Below are 23,836 nucleotides of genomic sequence, written 5' to 3'. Positions count from 1 at the left end.
GAATTACCCTTACTGCAGTAATGGACTTAGTGGTTGGGATACTTTAAGGCTAAGCCCATTCTGGAGTAGAATCCATACAGAATCTGCTGAGGTCTTCATTGAAGCCTAGGCTACAGCCTGTGCAACATGGATTGGATCCTTCCTGCCACATATATCCTGGAATATCTCCCTGAACCTGTATGGCAGTTCTCTGCTCACTCTGAATGGGTTATCTGAGTTGTTCTCCACAAACAGAAGTCACTGCTTCAATCTAAATTTAACCCATATTTAGAAGTTTTGCACTGGTAAGCAGTTTGGTTGTTTCTGCTTGTAGCAAATAAAACAGATGACCTATTTGCTATTAGCAGGTTGTTCACAAAGACTGGCGTATGTGTTTGAGTGTGTGTAAGAGAGAGAGAGAGAGAGAGAGAGAGAGAGAGAGAAGCATGCTCATTGCAAGCACAAACAACATTTACAGAAAAATATTTAAGAAAGCAAATGCAGCCATGCCAATAAGGTGTGCACTGCATCCTGTGATGTTGGGAGCAGTCAAGAGGCCTCCTCAAGGTAAGGGAAGGTTGTTTCCTTACCTGGGCTGCATTGGTGCTAGAAAGTTGGATTGGACTAGGCCCTCTGTCAGCAATTTCAACCAATGTCAACCCCCAGTAAGTAGAAGTGTTTGTTTCCAGTGAGTAAGAGCCCAAATCTTACAGCCCAAATCTTACTGAGCACAATGGGGTTACTTCTGAGTAAAAAAAAAGAACACAATTTTCGAACACCTCTACCATTGAGGTCAGTGAACACAGGCAAAGCTTTGTAATCTTCCCTGATCTTCAGCAAAGGACATCTGTGTGGACACTTGATGTGGATATTGAATCAATATCACAAAATACACATAGGGCTGAATTTTTAGATTTGGCCTCAAATCCAAAGGCATACATATCCAAATGTTCTTCATGTATACTCTCTTTCCCTAGAAGAGTTTTCCAATTAGAAGCTGCCCACACAATATCCCCAAACAACTCTTTAAACTCCCTTGAGTAGAAAAACAAACACGTTTTGGGGAATCAGAGTTTAGAGTGAAACTGTTCCTAGTGCAAGCATGGTATTTTCTCCTGGACTTTTTGCTTCTTATAGCAAGAACAGAACACTTATGTCTTTAGGGCCAGTTAAATGTTTTATGTCCTAGCCCTCCTCTCCTCCTTGTCTGCCCCATAACTTGACACTCTTTTGTAATAAGGTGACATGTAAATCTCAATAATAACAGCCTAATCCTATGCCAGAGTGTGCTGCCAGCCACAGTGCTTTGCTCTTGGGATGCCACTGGACCTTGTCTTGCCTACTGGAGCAGGTAAGGCAGGGCAGGGAGGGGGAAGAATGTGGTGTGGGGTGGAAGGGGGTGGATACGGTGGCAATGGTGTACATTGAATCCTATCCTCACTTTTGGCAGCCTCTCCGCCCCGTATCTCTTCTCAGAATTCTGCCAGCTAAATCTCTGGCAGAGGTCAGAGGAGACACAATGCAGAATGGAGGCTTATTTAGGGGTAAGGGGATTTAAATCCCTGTTCCCCTCTGAAGTCTCCTGATCTATCCGACCACTGAATACAGTGCACAGCTTTTCAGAGCACCTGCACCAATGGATGGTGGTGAAGGTGGTAAAAGAATAGATTGGACTCTCAATAAAATGCTATGTATGGATTCTGGTGGAAAAATAGAATGGAATTTCAACATAATATATTTTAAGAACATGACCATAAGAAGACCCTACTTGATCAGGCCATTTAGTCGATACTCCTGTATCTCACAATGGTTCACCAGATGCCTCTGGGAGCTCTCAGACAACATGATACTTGCTGCCACTCCATAGCATCTGGCATTCAGAGACAGGCTACCTCCAAAACCAGAAAGTTACATAAATAACCTGCTCGTAACCTGTGATGGACGTTTCCTTCATAAATCTATCCAATTCCCTTTTAAAGGCATCTAACCTAGGTGCTATCACCACGTTCTGGAGAAAGGTGTTCCACAGATTAATTGCATGCTGATTAAAGAAATATTTCTTTCTGGGTAAAGAAATATATTTTATATTGCACATAAGAACATCTCTACAGAGAGAGAGAGAGAGAGAGAGAGAGAGAGAGAGAGAGAGAGATTTTGTCTAGCTTGTTATGGATCATTAATCTCACATGCAAGTTATGTTCAGAGTAGATTACATGCAGTTGTACAAAGTGACCCTATAGTAAATGTATCATGAGCATTATGAGATCTGATCCAATTCAAAAGGATGGACTGGTAAAAGCTGTGCCTCTATCACATGATTTGATCAAACAAAGAATGTTGTTATTTTTAAAAAGGCCCTGAATGAACTGTCCCATTTCCTGCAGACACAAAGCCAATGTATGAGGTATTCATTTGCTGAATGAGTATAGAAAAGCATAATGGGATATAACAGGTAGTTCCCAATACAAAGGGTAATCCTATGTAATCAAACTCCATGTTAAAAGATGTAATTTCTTCAAGGCCATTAAAAAAAAAAAGTGGTCAAAGCTTTGTGAGGAAGCTCTCATGTTTGTCTCTTAGATTAAAGCCCCCCTCATCCCACCCTCCCCACAGCCCCCCATCCCCCCATCTTCCAAATGAATGTGTTAGTACAAACTACCATGACTACATCTAAGAACAAGCTAGCTAAAATCTACAGTCAGTGCAGGGCCATTCTCCAATCAGTGTCTGTTTTACATAAAGGGAACTGTTGTCTCCCCTCCACTCTCCAACTTTCTTTACTTGGCTTCTCCTATTTAATGTCTACATCTTGTTCAGGAACATGAAAGGTTGATTATCTTATTTTAAATTTGGTGGTTACCACTACTGTACTGCTGCCTCTGCAGAAAATTAAGCAGGCAAAACAGCTGCAGAACTAGAAGGTAGAAGGAAATTTACCTGTAGGCCAGAAGTGGATGGTAGCTACTAGGGACAGAGTGAATTCAAGAGGTTGATGATGAATAGGAGAAGGCTGCTCCATTCAGGACTTGGGACATCATTCATTCATTCATCTCATCTCATGAGAAAAACCGAGCTTTGACTGACTGGTTTTATAGAGTGGCTTCTATGACTTACTTACGCAGTGGTTGTTGAAGTAGAATGCCTATCTTGTAGGTGGCTACATGTTCACAAAATATGACCTAGTTTTAAAATCATAGTCCAGCACAGAACCTTTCACTGAGGGTGCATTTCTGTGGGGCATTGGGGAGGGAATTACATGTTCTCTTTTTACACATTCAGTCCTTGCAGTTACACAGTTTCTTTGTTTGTTTATGCTGCATTAATCTAATGTTCAGGGGTACTTCAGGGGCTGGTATCTGTTATACTGTAATATCTGTGTTGGGAGACATTTTTTTTTCCAGGTTTCTGCTCTAGAACTGAAGTTGGAGATATGGGAAGCCCCATGTAACTGCACCCTAAATCCTGAATTACATTTGTCAGAAAAAAGTGACCAAGGTAGAATCTGAAAAAATATCTGAACTCCAGGGTGTCACAAATCTCAGTAGCCTTATTACTCGGATAACCATTTTTCTATAGTACTGATGGCTATAAAAGGGAAGGGCTCAGTTGCAGAGCATCTGCTTTACATATAGAGTCCAAAGTTCAATCCCTGGCATTTCTAGGTAGGGAAGAGAAAACATTTCTGCCTGAAACCATCCAGGGCTGGTCTGTGTTATCCATACTGACCTAGACAGACCAGTGGTCTGATATAGTGTAAGACAACTTCCTGTGATGTATGCACCCCAGGCAATGCAGTGGTGGAAGCATTTAAACATCTTTATGATACCTCCCCTTGTTTCTATTGATCTCTTAATGCAAACATACTAATGGTGACCACTTAGGGTCCTAATCCTGTTCTACTGGCAGAAGTGCTACTGAGACGTTGGAAATGCCACTGCAACAGCACATGCAATGAGGCTGCCAGTACATGTTTGGCAGCTGGGTGCACCAATGGAAGAGTCATCCACCACCAGTGCTGGTAAGTTAGTAATGGGGGTGGGTGGTGGGAGGGAAAGGATGGGGTTAGGGTTAGTTTTTGGAGGAACATGGAAGTGTCTGGTCAAGGTGGATCCCAGCAACACCAACATCTGCCAGGATCCTTCCCCTGTTCCCTCTCTCTTACTCTCCTTGGCTTAGTGATGGCAAAACGGCTGGTGCAGATCTGAGGAGACCCATTGGGGCAGAGAACTCTGCAACCACACCCCTGCAAGATGCAGTATGCTCTCTAATGGCAGGGGGTGGGGTTAGTTAGGATTAGGCTGCAATCCTTGACACACTTCCCTGGGAGTACACCCCATTTACATCTGGGTAGACATGCATAAGACTGTGCTGTTACTAATCTGCTCACAATGTATTTTGAGAATACACAGGCTTACAGGGAGGATGGCCTGCCTTTAATTAGAAAGATCCCTAATAAAAAAAGTGAACAAAAACGATCAGAAACAATGCAGCAGTTTTAATATGCAAGCAATTCAGTAACACATTTGCACCTTTAATGCCCATGTGGTCAGCAAATGTTAATTCATATTTTTTTTGGGGGGGGGGGGGAACCACAACCTAAGCTTCGGAAGAGCTTTTTCATGGCTGAGAACAGAAGCCGTGGCTGTATAGTTTAGGGATTCAATAATATTTTTCCTGAGGACCAATCAAAGGTGAATTGCAAAGGCTGAATGAACAGTTAGTAAAGCACCAATACCTGTGCTAATTGCCCATGGCAAAGAAACTGCTGGGACCATTTGGCAGAGAAATAATGTTCTAGATATTGAAATTATATTTGGGCTCTGTGAAACCCTCCTGTGAAATCTATGGATGCGCTGGAGGTAGACTGAGAGGCAGCTCCACCAATATGTGAATCAGAATATCAGAAACTTAAAAATGAATCCAGGCATGAAATGCAAAACTGTACACATCCTATGGACATATTATAGCTAAGACAAAGTAACCAAGAAAATTTTTCAGGCACAGAGGCTGACATTTTAAATTTGTGGAAACAAAAATTTTCTTTTCTCTTATAGTCCTGACAGCCTGAGTACTCGGGGTCCAATCCAGATCTTCATGCACCGGCTCAGCGCCAGTGCACACTGTTGCAAATGTGCCGTAAGGAATGTATGCAAGCCTTACTGTGGGCCCAATGCTGGAGCTAGCCCAGCACGAGCCCGTGCTGGGCCGGCTCCAGTGCTGCGTCTGCAGTCCGCCACTTAGTGCTCCATGTGAAACGCCTGAAGTGGAGAGGTGGGGGGAGGCATTCCAGGGTGGGTGGAGGGTGGGGGAAGGCATGGCAGGGGAGGGAGTGGGAGGGGGTGGGACTGGTGGAGCTCAGCTCTGCCAGATCTGAAGCCCCATGTTGGGCCATGCAGTCCAGCACAGGACTCCTTGATTCTGCGCCGGCTAAAGAGATTGAATAGCCCCATTGTGGGGCTACTTCCCTTCCTTGGGTGCATCTCCAGCAGAGCGGACGATGGCTGCCTGGCACACTCAGGATGCCTCAGTGGCCAGTTTGGCAACAAGAAAGCCCCATGCGCTGGGCAGCTCAGGATTGGACTGCCCATAAAGAAATCTTCATTTATAGACAGCAATCCAGAGAAAGATACAGCGCAATCTTGTATATGTTTACTCAGCAATAAGCCCCAATTTATTTCATATAGCTTATTCCCAAGTTGCAGCCTCACAGCACAATCCTGTTCTGGCAATACACTGGTTCAGCAGTTGCTACGCTGGTGTGAGCCATCCTAAAAGCACTAAACAATGACTCAGTAGCAAGCAGCACTGGTGAGTCTGCCTGCACCAGCCTGCCAGCGTGGAATCTGAGACCCTGACTGCTGGTGGAGGTGTATTTCACGCTAACCAGTGCAGGAGTTGGGAGAGGGTGGCAGGAAGGCCACAGAGGGGGTGTTTCTCAGTGGGTGGAGGGCAGAACAGGGGCAGGATCAGCGGAGGCCTCCTCCACCATATCCCATCCTCCCTCCTAGGCCAGGCAGCCCTACATGGGGCTGTTCGGACTTTTGCTAGCTGGTGAAGATCCGAGAAGCCCCGCAGGGAAGGCTGGGGCATTACTCGCAGTAAGGGGAAAATATCGCTTTACCCCGAGGAGACCTCCATTTGCCTCCTAACCTGTGCTGGATACAGCACAGGCCACACAGCCTAGCTATGCCAGCGCAGGTTAGGCTTGGGTTGTCAGTTATATACTTTCACTGAAATAAAGAGGACTCCGAGTCCCCTTTGATTCAAACGGGATGTAAGTACAACTTACTTTTCCTGGAATGGGGCAAATATAGGTTTACTGCAGTTTATCTGATAAAATTACCAGGTTTACTGCAGTTTATCTGATAAAATTACCAATCTACTATATAACTAGATTACAATGAACAAAACTTATCCTTATGTGTTTTTTGTAAATAAAAGATACAATGGAGCTAAGAATTTAAGCAGAAAGCTTTTGATATGAATAAAATCACAATTTACATCAATGAGAAATGCCAAATTTAAAGCCAAAGCAGGATTTTTTACACTTTGTTTTTGCATTTCTGTACATTTTCCATTTCCACCTCCTGTAATAATAATATTTAATTGGATTTTTTTTTATGCTGGTCTCCCAGTGGCCTACTTTACCGCCTTTCTTGAGTGCTATTTGCAAATAACTAGCTGGGATTTAACATAATGGTAACTTTATCTTGTATATGCTTTCCTTTAACATTATATGTAGATTTGTCATTATTCATCCAGTTGTAGCCAGTGGTTGCAAGAACATTCCAGCTATTTTAAAATTTTCTGCTGAAGCTACTGGGGGTAAATGCCTAGAAGACTGGAGCCAGTGTGTAATTCCGAATCAATTTACAGCACAAGAGCTTAACCTAAAAATATTAACTTGTTTGGAAAATAGCTATTCAATTATTGGGACATATCAATGGTCTGTCACAAGGGACCTGTCTTCAATAGCAGCCAGTGATAAGATATGTTAGTGGTTCCAAAACTGGTGGGTCATGACCCACCAGGGGAACCGGAAGCAGGGCATTCTCCATTAAGGGGAGTGACCCTCCTCCAATGGCAGCAAAAGTGCTACAGAGATTGCAGTGCTGACACTGCCAAGGGGCTTATTTCTGACCTTGAGCTGGCCTCCTGCAAAGTTCTAGAGAGGCTTGCAGCCCCCTCCAATGGCTTCTGTAAACATTCCTTATCTCCGATCAGCAGCTATTGCCTTTTTCGTGACTTTGAGGACATCAGAGGGGGTTGCAAGCCTTCAGGACCCTGCAGGAGGCCACTTCTGTCCCCAAGGTAAGAAATAAGCCCCTTGGCAGTGGCAGCGCTGTGATTGTTGCAGCGCCGTTGCTGCCTCTCTCTCTGCCTTCCTCCACACCCACGCAATACTGACTTGATTCACAACTCCCATGTAGGAGTTTGGGAACCACTGGAAATGCAGAATAACCACTGGGAAGTGTGCAATAGGCAACGTCTGTTGCCACACATCATTTCCAGTAGTCTGCATATAATCACTGCAAGGAGATATGTGCCCTGATTGATCTTCTTGGATAATAATCAAAGTTGTTGCTGTCTTGTCTGCTGGGAGGTTTTTTGTTCTCTCCCCCCCCCCAAATGAAGAAAGTTATTTTGTTGATCAGTGAATTCCTGAATCAATAATGTACTTCATAGGAAAAAAACAAAAAAAAACAAACCCTTTTCTAGTAAGCTTATGGCATATAAATGTTACTTGGTTTTTCTGTAGTATGACTCATAAATGCTATATGGTGCTCAATGCCGAAGGGGGAGGCATGTTGTTATTTCAAAGATCACAGCTACCTAGCAAATGTGCTACTGAGATGATGGATGAGTAACTGAGATGTTGAAGTCAGAATGCTGGTGTTGTTTATGGGAGTGGCGGTGACAGTGAATTTAAAAACGCTCCAGTATGCTGCAGACAATTGTGAGACTGCACTTCACTCTTTTGTGAAGTGTTGGTAATAAATTTTTTTTTTAAAATTGGACTTTGCAGCTTCTTACAATTCATTTGGAAATGGGACATAGGCGAAGATGTGGTAAGATGGTGTAACCTCACTACTTCTCTTTCATATTTAGAACATTCAAAAAGATGGGTGCTAATTTAAAATCTTTACATCAGTTGTGTAGGGAGGCATGCAAGATACTGCGAAGTTGGCACTAACCATATGAATGCTCTTGGATATGCTGAATTACTTGAAACTTAGCAGGGAAAAAACGGACACAACGGTTTGAGAATTGATTCAATATGTCAGGAATCGGGTGGGTAGAAAAGGAAAGAAGAAATCAGTGTGAAGACAAGATGAGGCACCATATTTTTTAAGAATGAACTGTCTTATTTCATCCTACTTTTTCATTTTTTACTTCATCCTACTGTTTCATCCTGGTTCACCCTACTTATTGAATTGATGGAGAATGACCCAGCTCAAGATCAACGGTGACATAAAACATATACTGACCTGGAAAAGGATTGGGAAGTGTGGGTAATATTTTCTCTAAGGGGTGAGAAAAAACAACAAAACAATAAGCAACATGCACTTTCCACATCCAGCAATCAGCACTTACAAATCTGAAGGCCCCCCGCACACGAAATTGCTTTGACTCAAAAGAATATGTGCTCTGCACCAAGACATCTAAATACATGACAGCACCCATTGGAATGGGCAGTGAAGATCAATCAGAAGAAGACACCTAACTGAACAGACAATACTGTATACAGAACGTAAAGGGAAATGTGATTCCTCAACTGAGGCTACATATGCTTGAAGGGCATGATTTGCTTTCCAGACACTATCCATTCAAAACCCTAATGCCTGAAGTCAGTTCCTTGACTGTATCTTTTGCCTGGTCCATTTTGCTGAGGATTCTATAGTGTTTTAACATGTGCTGTTGTCTGTGTGCACTGTGGCAAAGTAATTCTAGAAATTATTCTAGACTTCATACAAATAGCCAGAATACTGAAGAGTCAGCAGTAACATCTTGCTTGTAAAATCGATTTTATGGGAGGTCAGTAAGTTATAATGTTTAGTGAAGGTTAACAAGTGATAACATCCAAGGCTCCCCATTGAACTTTTGCTGTCACTGAACACTGTTTACTAATACTGCATTTTTATAACCTACATTTGGATCTCCAGAGCCTTTACATACACAAGGTGATTTCAAACATCACCAGTGAGAATTGTGGATTTCACTGACCACTTTGAAAGCAATGAAAGTCCATAGTATCTGAACATATGACAAAGTGGGCATTTTCTCACCGGACTTATGAGGAAATAACTCATTCACAGTGCAAATTTTGCAGATAGCACCACTGTAAATTACATGAATGACTCCCAAGCAAACAGCATGTTCATCTATCTACAACCCCAGTCAGCTGGAATAACTTCTTACAAGCTACCATCTGAATTAGGCAGGTGTCTGACTTTACTGGCTGGGAAACTGGGGTTAAAGTGCAGAGATACTTGTACTGTATAGAAAGAGAGAATAGAGTCCATTTTCAAGCAGATCAATTCTATGCACATTTGGCCATAATGCTGAATCTGCATTAATCTAATCTCAAGAAGGGACTCAGCTCAGACTAAAGAAGAGATAACAGCTCAGACTTGTTTGCATTTGCCTGAGTTTTAATGGAAATGGGCAAACTCCTCTTGACTTGGTATGCAATTGATAATTTGTTCTTTAAAGCTAATTTTTGAGCGTAGTTGTGAATCTGAAAATCTGGCTACACTTTAGTGATGTTATCATGCCCACTGCAGCCTTCTCATACTATAAACCCTGCTATGTCACCCATTTCTCTCCTACAGTGAACCTTGCAGTAGTGGCAGGTAAACTGTGGGACAGGAGGAAGATCTCTTGGAGACCTCTGTGCCAGGCATACCTCCCTCCACAGCAGCATCTTAGGCACCAGAGAGCCTGGAAAGCTAGTTGCCCAGGGAGTCTGAGCCAGTAAACTTACATGCCCATGGCAACTATATTTCCCAAGCTCCCTTCTACTTAGAATGCTGATATTGCATTGCTTGAGCTGTCAGTGTGAGAAGCCTTACACAGAAACCCACCAAAAAGTTCTGTCTAGCTGCTGATACTGCCCTGCAACAGCCCTGCAGTTTGGGGGAAGGGAAGAGACAGCCAGGCAATTTGGAGCAAACCCCAACACAAGTCAGGCCTGAATTCAGAAGAGTTTCGGCTGCCCTGGTATTGTTATGAGGCTTTCCAGATTGGGGGGAATTCAGATTCGGAACTTCCCCTTTCTGCATTCATTTCTAGGGCTGCCAGCTCTGACTGAAGCTATTCCTGTATGTATTTGTCCCCAAAATGATGTAATGCCATTGTGCCAGGGAAGTCTTGTTAGATCTCCAGGATTTCATTAGCCATCTGGAGACTGATGCTGATTCCTGGGGATTCCAGGTCAATCCTGGAAGGCTGGCAACCCTATTCACCCATCACTGGTGTTAACATAATAAACTTATGCAACTTGCATCAACTCCAGGCAGCAGAATTGCTAGCCAAGTTAATGTATGCCAGATGTCACTGCTGTGCCTATGGGACCTGCATGAAGCTCAACACAGGTTAAAACAGTTCCTGGAAGATCTTTCAGGGTATCCATTGGCCATTAGTTGTTCATAAACATCTTCAGCCACTGACAGTGCAATGTCCTTTACACAGAACACTCCACGCTTTTATAATCTGACTTGTTGGGAATTCTGTAAGCCAATCAGCATACAGGAGGTAAAATACATCCCTGGGACTAATGACAGGTCTCTCTGCACTAACTGCCTTAATGGGAGCGTTTGAAGTCACAGCAGGCACTGGAAGATATTGCCTTTTTGCTTGGAAAATACACAGCTAGGCTGGAACTTAGTGTTTATGTAGCAATGGGGGCCCATTGTTCTGGGAAAACAGTCAGCTGCAGTGACAGGATTTCCTTGTTATTTAGTGTGCTTAAATAACATAAGCCCATTACCTTTCTCTTACACAGTTGGTGAGACACTTCTTCACAAGCAGTTATTCTACAGTGTTCTCTCCTCATTACCACGTTGCTTTGTAGAAAACTGCCGTCACCTCTCCCTTGCCTGCTGTGAACCCTTCTTACCCCACCTTCTTGTGCTGCCTTACTAATTCTACCTTGTCTTGTTACTCTCTGTGATACTATAGCTCCACAGAAAATGTTTTATACAACCACAAAGCAAGACGCAGGTTAAACACAGTTGGCTTGCCTCAGAGTCCATTTGTTAAATCCCAAATGAGGGCTGATCTACACAGTACAGTCACCACATGAAGACTGCTTCAGTTCGCTCCACGTACCCTCTGGCTCTGTGAATTGAGCCAATCATATGCAGCACAAGGAGTGGGAACTTTTCTCCATGCCACCACTGACTTTTTGGTGACTTGTGTGATAGTGTGGAGAAAGTCACCAAGTTCACAAAGCAACTGCTCCACTCAAACAACTTGCCATGTTATATTAGCTACTATGGGGTGAGGAGTGGTGGGTGAGATTGCCCCAGTTTGAATCACATTGGATTGGAAACAAGCAGAGCTGTTTGCCAAAAGAACAATTCCCTTAGCCCTGCCTCCCCAATACATCCTCCTACTCCAATTCACTGTGCCTGCACTTCAGTAGCAGAGGTAGCTAGCAAACTGAAGGAAGGGAAGAAAGTTTCTGTCTCCCCCCTTCCCACCCCAGAACCTGTAATGCTCCATAGCGTCTACACCAGGGGTTCTCTACCAGTGGTATGTGTACCACTGGTGTACACCAGGGCAGTGTTGGGTGGTACATGCAGCACCTACTGCCTGGCAGTGAGTCCAAGATGGGAGCTTCCAGTGGTGGTAGGAGGCTCAGCCCAGCGGGCAGAACTTTAGTGCATGGTTGTCGAGTGTGAGAAAAAGCCCATCCATGCACTCTGAGCCTCTTACTGACCTTGGAAGCTCCCATCGAAGTCACCAAACCTATAAGCAACTGCTGATGACATCATCACCAGTTACTTCAGTGGTACCTCCAAGTGCAGCAAAAAGTGCTATGTCGGGGAAGCAGCACTGAGAAACTCTTTTCTCCGCTGTTAGTAGCCCTTGGGAAAACTGTATCAGGCACCAGAGGAAGGGAAGGGTGTTTGACCACCCTTTCCTAATCCCATGGCTTCTCACTGCTGATGGAGTGCCAGTATGAAAAGTCAGGTTAGAGAGCAGGAGGGTTTGGGGAGATTAATGGATGGGAAAGTGGTCTGGAGCAGGTTGGCTAGGATGGGTGAAAATGCAGAATTCGTCTATGGTTGCATTAGCACCCAAAAAAGAGAAGAATTCAGGGTTGTATTGCTTGCCTTGAATTTCAGATGAGCATTGCAAGCCCCCAATACTTTTATTTCTTCCCCTGGAAAAGAGTGTCTTGGAAACATCACTAGTGGTTTCAGCTGCCATGGCGAACAATTTAAAAAGGCATTCACCTGGTGGCTGTTACGTGTGTACCTGGATTCATTCCTACAATCTGCCCAGCAGATGAGAAATAATGTTCTTTTAGAGCAGCCATTTTCAACCGGTGTGCCACGAGTGGTCCACAGGGGTGCCACAGGAATTTGGGGGAAGGTCATTTATTAATAGGGCCAATGGAAGATGTGAGCCCCTACTGGCAGCATGGTGTGCCTTGTCAACTGTCAAAAACTTGGTGGTGTGCCTTGATCATTTTAGCGCCTTGTCAGTGTGCTGTGAGATGTAAAAGGTTGAAAATCACTGTTTTAGAGAGTCATGCACATGTGCATGTATAGGGAAGTGCCAGCAATTTTCATGGGACGCTAAAATGCTAAATATAAAGCTAAGTATGTGATTAGTACAAAGCCTTATTGTAAGGTCTCTTTTTTCAAGGGAAACTCACCCTATAAAACCATCCCTGAATTTCCCACAGCATTTGCAGAAAGCATTTCTAAGTTTAATGAGACTGGGACTGTGCAGACACTATAGCCATATAGCATGAACATGCACAGATGAGGGAGTGGGTCACTAGTCTGGCTCCTTCCATTACACATATGCATGCATGAAGCCTACATGCATAGGAATACACATGAGAAAGGGGAAGAAGCCAGTGGGCACAATCTTGCTACATGCTTTCTCTCTCCTCTCTGGTACCTGGTGTACCATTATGTACACGGTGCATAATGTGCAAGTAGGTCTGGAAAGGAAGTTCTCAAAAAACTACAGTGGATATCACTTCCTAGGTGAATTTGCACTTGGAGCACTCCACAGTAGAGTGCTAGGTGCCTAAGTGAGGAGAGATCTCTTCATGCTACCAGCAACCAGGTAAATGGGTAGGGAATTAGATGGGTAGGAAGGATGGGGGTGTTGAAGTTCACAGACAAGAGAGTGGGAGGGAAGAGGGTGAAGGGGGGGCTGGGTAGCTTACTGCAGTGGAATTACCATTTCTTGGGATAGCTGGCCCTTAAAGATTGGTCCAATTACACTTCACTGGGGCACAATGACATCACTGGCGCACTGTGCAGCCCAGTTTGGCTTGAAGTTGGGCTAGAAGTAAACCAAACAATTTGCTGAGTTTGGGATGAACAGTTTGGTTTCCAAAGACCGATAATAAGCCTACCAGGAGAAGGGACAGGAGAGGGTTCTCTCCATTACTAGCTGGCACAGTTATGTCTCTTTTCAGGATGAATTTAGCAGTAATTAATATGTGTTTACAAAGAAGAAAAGTCATGCCAATATTTTGGGTGTATACACTTCCATAGTCCTCAGAAAATTTGGGAAACTTGGTTTTCTGAACTTCTGCTTTTCTGTCTTCTCATCAGTTCTCTCTCCCATTGTATCTGTGATTCATAATAAGAATTTATGAAATATGTGTTTCTTAGGGTTTTTCCCCTTCCCCCCAGTTTCCTGCATCGCTATTATGGTATAATCTGTTTTGGGATTAAATGAAAATGCTCTATTTTTCCTCTGCGCCTTCCACACCTTGTTCCATTGATGTCACCAAAAGCAACCAAATTTGATAAATGAACCTACCACTAGACATAGTTATCAAGCAAGTGACAGAATTATACATATTATCACACATATTGGCAATCAATGCCTCTCAAGGAGACAGGAGCTTGTCTAAAGCAAATGCTTTCTCTCATGCTGTATTTATAGGATCTATCTCTGATGTGTTGATCACTATATTTGCTCGAGATGATAGCACTTGGGCCTTTCTGATCAATTTCAGAGCATGTTCTCTTCCTGCAGTTTGTTATTACTCCCCATGCAGCACATTCAATCTCTTTTCCCTCTCCCTGTCCAGCTCAGTTTCATTTCTTGGGATAAATCCTCCTGTTCCTAAAAGACACTAGGAATGACAAGTATAAATCTCAGCTACAGACAGACACTTCCATCTCCCTTTGGTCTCCCTTCCATCTTCCTTACCCCAGTGTCTTGGGTGTTTAGGCAGGTCTTCCCATTAAGGCTCACCCCTGCCTTTTTCATGCTCCAGCTGGGAACATCAGTCACTTGTTTTTCTTCCTTCCTAAGCCATTCCCCCCCCCCCAATAATTTGCAGGACCCAACAAGTTCTAGTTCTGCACCACCTCTTTTTTCCTCTCATACTTTCTCCCCCTTTTTTACTTGCTATAGGCAAAGCCACAAACATTTCACTTTGTCCCTATTCTGCTGTTGCAATCACGGCTCCTGTCATTTTTCAACCACTATGGAACCTTCTGGCACTGACGTTCCATCTGCCTCTCAAAGGGGGAGGATATCTTTGAACAAATTTGTACTCCATTAAAAAGCAGAAAAAGTCTTTCCCTGATGCTTCAATCCCTTTGATTCCAGAAGAGAGGGGAGGAGGGGGAACACACGCACATTCTCAAAAAGGAAGGGTTGTATCTTTGCTCTAGTTTGTTCTTGGATGTGAGGCCAAGCAAGCTTGAAGGGGGTATTTCAGACTGGCTTGTGCTTCTTTCTTGTTTCTTTCTGAAGCTTAATGATGGCCAATTATAGACTACCAGGCTTCCAATTATAGACTTCTTTAACATGAGAATACTAAATTTCTCTAGTCTCCATGGACTAGAGATGATTTGTTCAAGTTTTTCTATCTTATTTCAAAGTTGGAGAAAAGTGTTCATCTTTGGTCACAAGGGACGGCTGCTTTATTTTTAACAAAGATTTACATTATATACACAGTTAATTGGATGTTGATGTTAAGCAGAACAAAATATTTCTTCATATCTCCCTTGCTTGGAAGAAGCTTGGGATGCTACACTAGCAGAAAGGGAGTAGGTCAGCCAATTGCTGTCCGTTTCCTCATAATTCCTGCTAACAGGACAAAATTAGAAGCACTCCACTATTATTTTGCAGGGGGAGAGCACCCTTTCTTCTTCACCCAAGCAAAGCATCTTTTCTAGTGGCTATTTGTTGGGATTTGGTCTGCATTTTTTGGGAATGTGAGCCCTTTTGGAACAGGGAGACATTCATTTCATTATTTTGCTATGTAAACTGGTTTGTGAACTTTTTTTGGAAAGAGGTATATCCTAGATCTTAGGTATCCTAGATCACCTAAGATCAGTGTTGTATGGTCCTCTTACTGGCAGTGACTCTCCAGAGTCTCAGGAAGAGGTTTTTCTCTTCACCTATCACCTGATCCTTTTAAGATTGAACCTGGGCCTTCTGCAAACAAGGCATGTGCTCTACAATTGAGCTTTGGACCCATCTCCCAGTCAGGAAGATGTGCAAAGCTGTCCCTGAATTGGCACTTGTGCACATCCTGAACTGAGGAGATGTACAAGATCTATTCCAGACATTACACAGAGACACAGAAATATGAAAACCAATTGAATTGGGCCTCCTGCTTCCTTCACATCAGCAGCTAACATTTGAGCTGCTCTCAGCTATTCAGCCTTACTAACTTTGATGTGGCATTTTTACAAGTTCATGGAATGTCCTGGTCTCGTCTATCCTAGGGTTACAATCCACAGGCATGTGTGGTACCTGCAAGCACACACCAAGAGTTTTTCCATGCCATTTTCTCTTGAACAGCAATCCATGTCAAGCCCCCCCTCATCAATGTCATGTTTAGGTCTCTCCCCTGCTACCCCGGACTTATAGCACATGCGGTGAAGTGAGAGACACTGCTATTCAGGAAGCAGATACTGATTCCTGATAAACCAAGAGGTACTGATTCTATTGCTTATTTGAGTTTAAGCTAGTATTACAATTCTGATAAAAGGTTGGATTTTTTTTTAACATCAAAAGAAAATCTCCAGAAAAACCAAAGACTCTTACACTCTCTATCATAAAATTGCAAAAAAATTAAAAGATTTTCATATAACCTTTGTATTCATTTACTGGACTAGATGTCACATACACTATTATCTATTATTGGCTTCTTACAAAACTGCAGCCTTTGCCCCATTATGGTTCTAACCCTATTTTTATATATACATAAATTCACCACCTAGCAATTTATATTTTTCACCTGCTGTATCTTCTGAGATCATCAAAGGTGATGGGTAGTGGACACATTCAAATTATACGTGTTCGTGAGCTTGCCCTGAGGGGTATTTCATTTCAGTAAAGACCTAATAAACTACTGTTAGGAAAAGAAATTCCCCCCTCCCCATGTAATATCCTAGGGAAATTATGGATTGCTGTAACTTTAAAAATTTTATAATAGAAATGTAAACCTTGGGTATTTCAGGTCTGACCTGACAATCTGATGGAAAGTTTGAAACAAGACTGTAAAAACAAGGTGCTGTTTCAGTTAGGAAACCATACTGATTCCTCTTTGTACATATGAATGTCAAAGAATTACGAATTCCTCGTAACAGGAAAATATATCCCATAAAACAGAATCCAGTAAATACTGTACTAACATTCCAGATGGTTTCTCAGCTCAGCAGTGTTCTTTAAAAAAAAAAAAAATGAAGTTGGAAGATATGAACCTGCACCTATATGAAAACTGCGCCACTATTTAGAGATTCAGGTTGATGCCTTATTGTCTACTGGTGTCTTCTATGCACAAGCAAATGCTTAAGATGATTTAATGCTGTTGTATAACACAAATAGAATTTCTTTTTAATAGTTTTGTATGTTGAAGTGAGGGAAAACTAGATTCAGAGCCACTTAAGACATGAATGTCCACTGCAGTTTAGAAAGTCCATATAGGAAAAATGCACACAGCTGTAGTTAGCACTGACTTCCTCACTTTTACATGTGCCATACCCTTCAAACCTTTGCAAATCTTTTTACTTGTATTCAGTTTCTGATTCTGTTCACCCCATTTCTTCTCCTCTCTTCAATCCTTCCTGTCTTCCTATCAGCTTCCTCTTCTTTCTCCCCATTGATAAGCTATGTCCTTCCAGGTGTTCAATCATGCTTTTATTGTACTGGTTGTCACAAAAACCTTCTGGTAGCAAAATTCTGTTTAAATTGATCTTGATTACTTTTCCCATATTCTTTCAGCTGGTTGGACTTTGAGGAACAAAGGCAGATGAGAGTGCCTCATTTTGTTACAATTGAGGTTTGGTTATAAGTCTTAACATGCAGGGGGCTTCTATAGCACTGATGCTGTGTAATAACACTGCCTTGTATTGCACCAGATACTGTGAGTTCTAACCAGTATCTGTCCTACCTGCAGGACAGTATCTAATCTGTCCTACCTGCAGGGCATCCTTATGTGTCACTGCAAACATGCAACATTTTGAGAAATCCACTTGGACTTCTTCCCACTTCCATACTTACTGAAAAGAAATAGGCTAGCATTTGTCATTCCCAGTGTGTTGGTAGCCACACAAGTGTAGTTGCCATAATGTTCATCAGTGACGTTGGCCACCGTCAGGAAGGACTGGCTCCCTGTGCTCCTGATCTCCAGACCATTGGAATTAGTTATCCTAAGAACCAAGAAAAATAATTGGTAAATACAATGACAGTATTAAGTTTCATAAATCCTTCTTACAGGAAAAAAGAGAAAGACAAGAGTGTCCATATTTGAAGGTACATTAACAAAGATGGAATAAGTCAAGGACCAGAGAAGGACAGAAAAAAAGGATAAGAAAGAAAAAAAGGATAAGAAAGAAAGAAAGAAAGAAAGAAAGAAAGAAAGAAAGAAAGAAAGAAAGAAAGAAAGAAAGAAAGAAAGAAAGAAAGAAAGAAAGGAGTTAAGAGTTTGTAGGCACTTCATACATAATCATTATTTCTATTTCATTTATTTTTAATTTTGATTCTGGTACTTTCCTGTCTAAATTAGATTGAAAGCCCTTGGGCAGGGCCTGTCACTTTATGCATTTTGTACAGTGCCTAGTTTTTTAATATGGTTATTAATGTTAGAATAAAGACAATAAAAGGTATGATGATGATATGAGAGAGAGAGAGAGAGAGAGAGAGAGAGAGAGAGAGAGAGAGAGAGAGAGAGAGAGAGAGAGCTTAAACTCATTTTTGCCTGGCCCACAGGTGTACACATTTGCAATGTGGGACAGAAATGGCTTAACAACATAATTGACCAACTCTATCATCTTAGTAAGTTGCCTGGTCCATGGGTGGCTCTTGACTGGACTATGTATGGACGGGATGACTCCCAATCCCAATGTTATTTCTACGTGAAGCAAAATTGAGACCTCTCACATTTGACAGGTTTGGGTGGTGATATATCTTCTGCCTCAACCATGTGTCCTCCAAGCTTAGGTGCTGCTTTTCCTTTGCAAAGTGGAGTTAGGGACCACCACATCCAGCAGAGAACTAGTGAGTGGGTAGGCCCTTGACCCTCCCCTCACACCAGGGACGTGGAGGCAGGTGAGGCAGAGCCTCACCTAGACCAGCTGAACTTGAGCTCTCAGAAAGTTGTATGTGATTCTGTTAACAAACCCATTAAATTACTTTGTCAAATTATTTTGAGATAATACAGAAGGATGCTTTGCTTTATCAGCATCCCCAGGGAAGAGCAGCATTCAAAATGCATTGGGCCTAATCCAAGTAAGCACTTCCAGTGTACCTTTGAGATTTCCTCTCCAATTGTTTCAACCCCTGTGGTGATCCTGCATCAGTAATCATGGGAGCACAGGTGTCAGATCTATGTTTCTGTTGCAAATATAGGTGCGGAAACTGGACTGTAGAAAAAGCAGCTGGTGGACAGCAGTTGGAGCAGGAAAGTGGCAGGTGAGGGGATGATTATTTTTAAACAAAAGTTGCAGAATATTGATTTTTTTGTTGTTGTTAGAGGAGGTTCTTGGGAGCTTTTGAATTAGACATCAAACACAGCAGAAGGGAGAAAATCATATAATTACCTAGTGTCATCTCTGAACCACTCAAAATCAGGCGTAGGCACAGCGGAGGCTGCACACCTGAGTGAAACTTGCCGTCCTGTAGCAGACTCATTGCTCTTAGATTCTGTGATTGTGGGAGCATCTGTAGAAGAGAAAACACACATTGCAGTTTTCTACATTATAATGTATCTTGCAGAAGTTGTGTATTGAAAGACCATGGGAAAAACAAGGAATTAGAGAACTTTCAGAGTTTGCCTTGCCTAGTCACTCAGTGAACCATCGGAAAGTAAAGGTGTCCCTATTTCAGCACTCCAAACGTTTCAGATTTTGGAGCATTAGGATTTCTGGATTAGAATTTCTGGATTAGGGATGCTCAATCTGTTTAAGCTTCCTTTTCCTTATTCAATTTTCTGTGTATAAGCTGTCTCTTGCTTTCGTACCTCAGCGACTCTGCTCTGGCTTTCCTTGGCTACCCTCCGAACTTGAGAGTACAAGAATCTGGCTGGACCAGCCTGGGAATTTTAACAACAACAACAACAACAGTATTTATATACCGCTTTCAACAAAAAGTTCACAAAGCGGTTTACAGAGAAAATCAAATATCTAATGGCTCCCTGTCCCAAAAGGGCTCACAATCTAAAATTTTAAGGCACATCTGTTTGGAGTCAGGATGGGGAAAAGTAGTATCTACGTATATTTTAAGGTAAAAAGTTAAAGGTTTCCCCTGCACATTCGTGCCAGACTATAGGGGGCGATGCTCATCTCTGTCTCCAAGCCAAGGGAGCCAGCGTTGTCCGAAGACATCTTCCATGGTCACGTGGCCATCATGATTAAAACGCCGAAGCACACGGAACACTGTGACCTTTCCACCAAAGTGGTACCTATTTATCTACTTGCATTGCATTTACATACTTTCAAACTGCTAGCTAGGTTGGCAGGAGCTGAGGCAAGTAACAGGAGCTCACCCTGTTCCGCAGCACCTATGCCTCGAACGCTTGGGCCGCCAGCCTTCCAGCTGACAGTCCAGTGTCCTTAACCACTCAGCCACTGCGCCTCATATCTATATTTTAGTATGACCTAAAAGGAAATGTAATTAACTGCCATCTAGAGTGTGCCTGGAATGAGAGCAGATTTCTTGCAAGATAAAATGTTTAGGTAAGAGAAAGATTAATTGCATGATGGATACTAGTTTGGGCAGTTAAAGCAGTGAGTGAATCTGAGGCTTGGGCAGAGGGTGGATGTGGGTTTAGGATTAGGAATAGAAGGAGGAAATAAAACCCCCTATTGTGAAGGTTTTTAGGCAGTAAGCAGGTAATATCATAAGTTCCATTACAGTTGTTAAAAACTCAGTCCAATTCTATTCTTTTCCCCATCATAGCATACAACCATGCCAAAAAAGGATGTACTGAGTGCTATGGTGGGTTGTGGTGGTCGGGAGGCTTAGGAGAGGTAAGGGAACATATTTTTCCTTACCTTCCCATAAGCCTCCAGAATGCCAATAGGTCTCCTTGGACTTGTGCCAGCTGTTTAGCTGGCACAAGCCCAAGCAGAGAAAGGGGACATGTTGGGAGTCAAGGAAGGGGAAAGCATAGTGGGACAGGTTGCCTTGGCCTCTCAGGTTGCCATTGTCACTGTGTCAAAGCATGGGTGTATTAACAGCCCAGTCCTATCTGCTTGCAGAAGTGTGAGGATGCCAGCGGCAGTGACTTTCTGCTGGTGAGCATAACGAGGCCACTAGCACAATGAATGGCAGTCATGCATGCAGGCTGACAGAGAGACCATCATTCACTAACACTGGCGAGTTGGCAGTGGGGTGACCGGCGCTGATGATGGGGGGATAGGATTAGGTTGTAAGGGCCTATTGCTATCCAACTTTCTAGCACTGATGCAGCCTCAATGCAGCCCCCAGGCAAGGGAACAAATATTCCCTTACCTTGAGGAGGCCTCCATGGTTACCCCACCACCAACCTGTTGGCTCAGCTGCATCAGTGCTGGAAAGGTGGATAGGATTGGGTCCTGACAGCCCAATGCTATGCATGTCTACTCAGAAGTAAGTCCCATTTGAATCAATGGGGCTTACTCCCAGGAAAGTGTGGATAGGATTGGGCTGTAAGTCTCCCAACAGCTATGATTTGTGAATCCATTGGGACAATCCTTCTTCCTTAGCTATCAGTGGTAATACTAACACTTTGTCTGAGACTGAATATGAATTGCTTCTCTGTTCCACAGGTCTCCTGGCTTTAGAGAGTGAGCAGAAATACAGACTTCAATGGATCTGTGTTCTCTATATTCTGTGTGAACTGAAGAAGAAAGGCAGTAGATCCAAAACAGGTTCCATTTATAGAACTTATTTGGCCTGTATATCGATGTTTTCATACAAGATGGTGACAGGAATGTAACATGGCCTGTGCATTTAATAAATATTTTATTTCCAAAACAGGACAGTGCTATAAAATAGTCTCTTCAAAAGAAGAGCAGAGGATAAAGAAGAAAGCACAAGGATAGCTCTCTCTCTCTCTCTCTCTCTCTCTCTCTCTCTCTCTCTCTCTCTGTTTGTATGTGTGTTTAAAGCAACACAATGTATGAATCTTTTTTCTTCAGCAGTAAATCTCTTTGCCACTAAAATCTCTTTTGCAGCAAGACAAACCATTTCCGCTCCAGTGGACCCAACACATGAGATGAGTCATGAAATGAATAAATACCTTTCTATAGACCTGAAAGCGATACCACCAGGCGCAGAGATGCTTTGTATTCCTGTTCCCTGCCAAGGAGTTGACTCTCTCACTTTAAGCCACATTTTTACATTAGCTGCGCTCTACGGCACTTTGAGAGAGACGTTTTAGGCAGGCCGCTGGCCAGTTCTGTTGGCTTCAATCCTGATTGGCCAGCTTTCTATCTAAGGAACTCTGGGCCAGCTAATTCCAGTCATTTTTTTTTAAACAGCAGTTCTCCTTCTTTGTGAAGATATAGCAGTGGAAGTTGCAATTGCACCTGAAAATCCCGTATTTATTGTTATTTACCCATATTGTCCTTGGAGGAAGAGCAAATGATGCAAGTACAATAAGTGCTACTCTCAGTTCTAGCTCTTGCCTCATAGCATTGTCACTTGTGCAGCTGGGATGGCATCAGGATGTGGTCAGGCTGGGCATTAGCTTAGGGTCCAAGCTCATCACCCACCCAGGCTGCTCTGTGAATCCTCAGCATCAGTGACAATGGTAGAATCCAGAGTGCCTTCAGGGAGTGGGGAGGGGGCACTATGGGGAGGGCACAGTGCCATGATTTGCTCTGGTGCCTCCAGCAACTTGGTGCCAGCAACTCTGTGCAGCAACCCTATAACGAAGCTGAAATTGGAGTCTGCCTAAGTTTCACTGAAGTCCATGGGACACACTTCTAAGAAAACATGCATAGAGACAGGCTGTATTGTGTTTCATAAATATGACATTTGGGAGTCATATTAATAAAGAAGCTAAGCTTCGTGGATAAAGGGAAGGAAAAGTGAATGGCAGGTGGGGCAGAAAGAAATGTCTCTGCTCAGTTGTGCTGATTGGGATGCTGGTTTAGTTGTGGCAGACCCACAGGTACAGGCTGCTGGGCAGCTTGTTCAACAGTGTGTTGGCTTTCTCTGAAAGCTGGGACAACTAAGTGATGTCCAATGGTTGAAGCCATAAAATTTTCCTTTTGCTGCCCTTTTCATATTCCTTTCATATTCATGAAATGTTCCTTTTGTTGCCCTTCACCTTACCTTGTGATAGCCATTTTAAGGAAGTTTGACAAGAAAGGAATCATGTTCAAAGGATGGATGCCCCAGGCATTTATATAATTTGATACAAATGCACAATGGAGGGGCAAAGAGAGTTTTCACAGTGCTTTGAGTGCAAATAAGGCCTCCTGTGGTTAGCACTGATTTTCCCTATCCCCAGCCTTGCCCAGGAGCCAGATAGAAATCATCCTTGAAAGCCCCCCCTCCCATTTACATGGATAAGTCCCTGCAAAGCCATCCAAAAGTGTGTAGCCAAGAGTAAAGGGGAACTTAGGCAAGGTTCTGACTGAGTTCAACCAATCACAAACAGATAAAGAGTAACTTTAAAAGACTGTATTAAAACATCACAAAGAGTATATGTGGATAATAGAAAGGAGAAAATAATACAACATGCAGGCTTGAAAAATGGCCTTGTCATTGGAAGTGTCAATGTGCAGACCTTAGTAAAAATACAAGAATGTGATTACAAGGACACTTGGAGAAAAAAAAAAACACTTTAAAAAAGGGGGGGGGGACCTCAACCATCTTAGCTCACTGGCCCCTAACTGTACTTACTCAGGGCCTTAGCTTCCCAGATGCCATTATACCTCTCTGATCCCCACTGAGGCAGGTGGAAGCAGCCAGGCACAGATTCACTCTGAGAAAGCCAGATCAGAACACATATGAGAATCCCTGAGCTTGACCATAGGTCATAGGTCAAACCATCAAACCAATTTGATGGTTTCTGACCACCAGGGCATATTTATCTGACCTGATCAGAAGGGCTTGGAAGCCCAATCAGTTGGTACATGCCAATCCCACCAGGTAGGGTGACTACAAACCACGGTTCTCAGGAAATCCAGATGTAGAAGAT

General features: G+C 43.0%; 1 protein-coding gene across 1 annotated transcript in view; it reads right to left on the bottom strand.

The window, feature by feature from the left end:
* LSAMP (limbic system associated membrane protein) overlaps positions 1–23,836 on the bottom strand; it is a 555,573-nt gene that overhangs the window by 22,773 nt on the left and 508,964 nt on the right. The window contains exons 5-7 of the mRNA XM_066619991.1: positions 19,245–19,365; positions 17,707–17,855; positions 8,469–8,504 (exon numbers count right to left, since the gene is read on the bottom strand). Coding sequence (XP_066476088.1) covers positions 8,469–8,504; positions 17,707–17,855; positions 19,245–19,365 — 306 coding nt within the window. The remainder of the gene's footprint in view (positions 1–8,468; positions 8,505–17,706; positions 17,856–19,244; positions 19,366–23,836) is intronic.

Source organism: Tiliqua scincoides, chromosome 3, assembly GCF_035046505.1.
Source record: "Tiliqua scincoides isolate rTilSci1 chromosome 3, rTilSci1.hap2, whole genome shotgun sequence".
NCBI classification, from domain to species: domain Eukaryota; kingdom Metazoa; phylum Chordata; class Lepidosauria; order Squamata; family Scincidae; genus Tiliqua; species Tiliqua scincoides.
The sequence above is the reverse complement of the archived record's forward strand: the minus strand, read 5'-3'. Positions and strand labels throughout refer to the sequence as shown.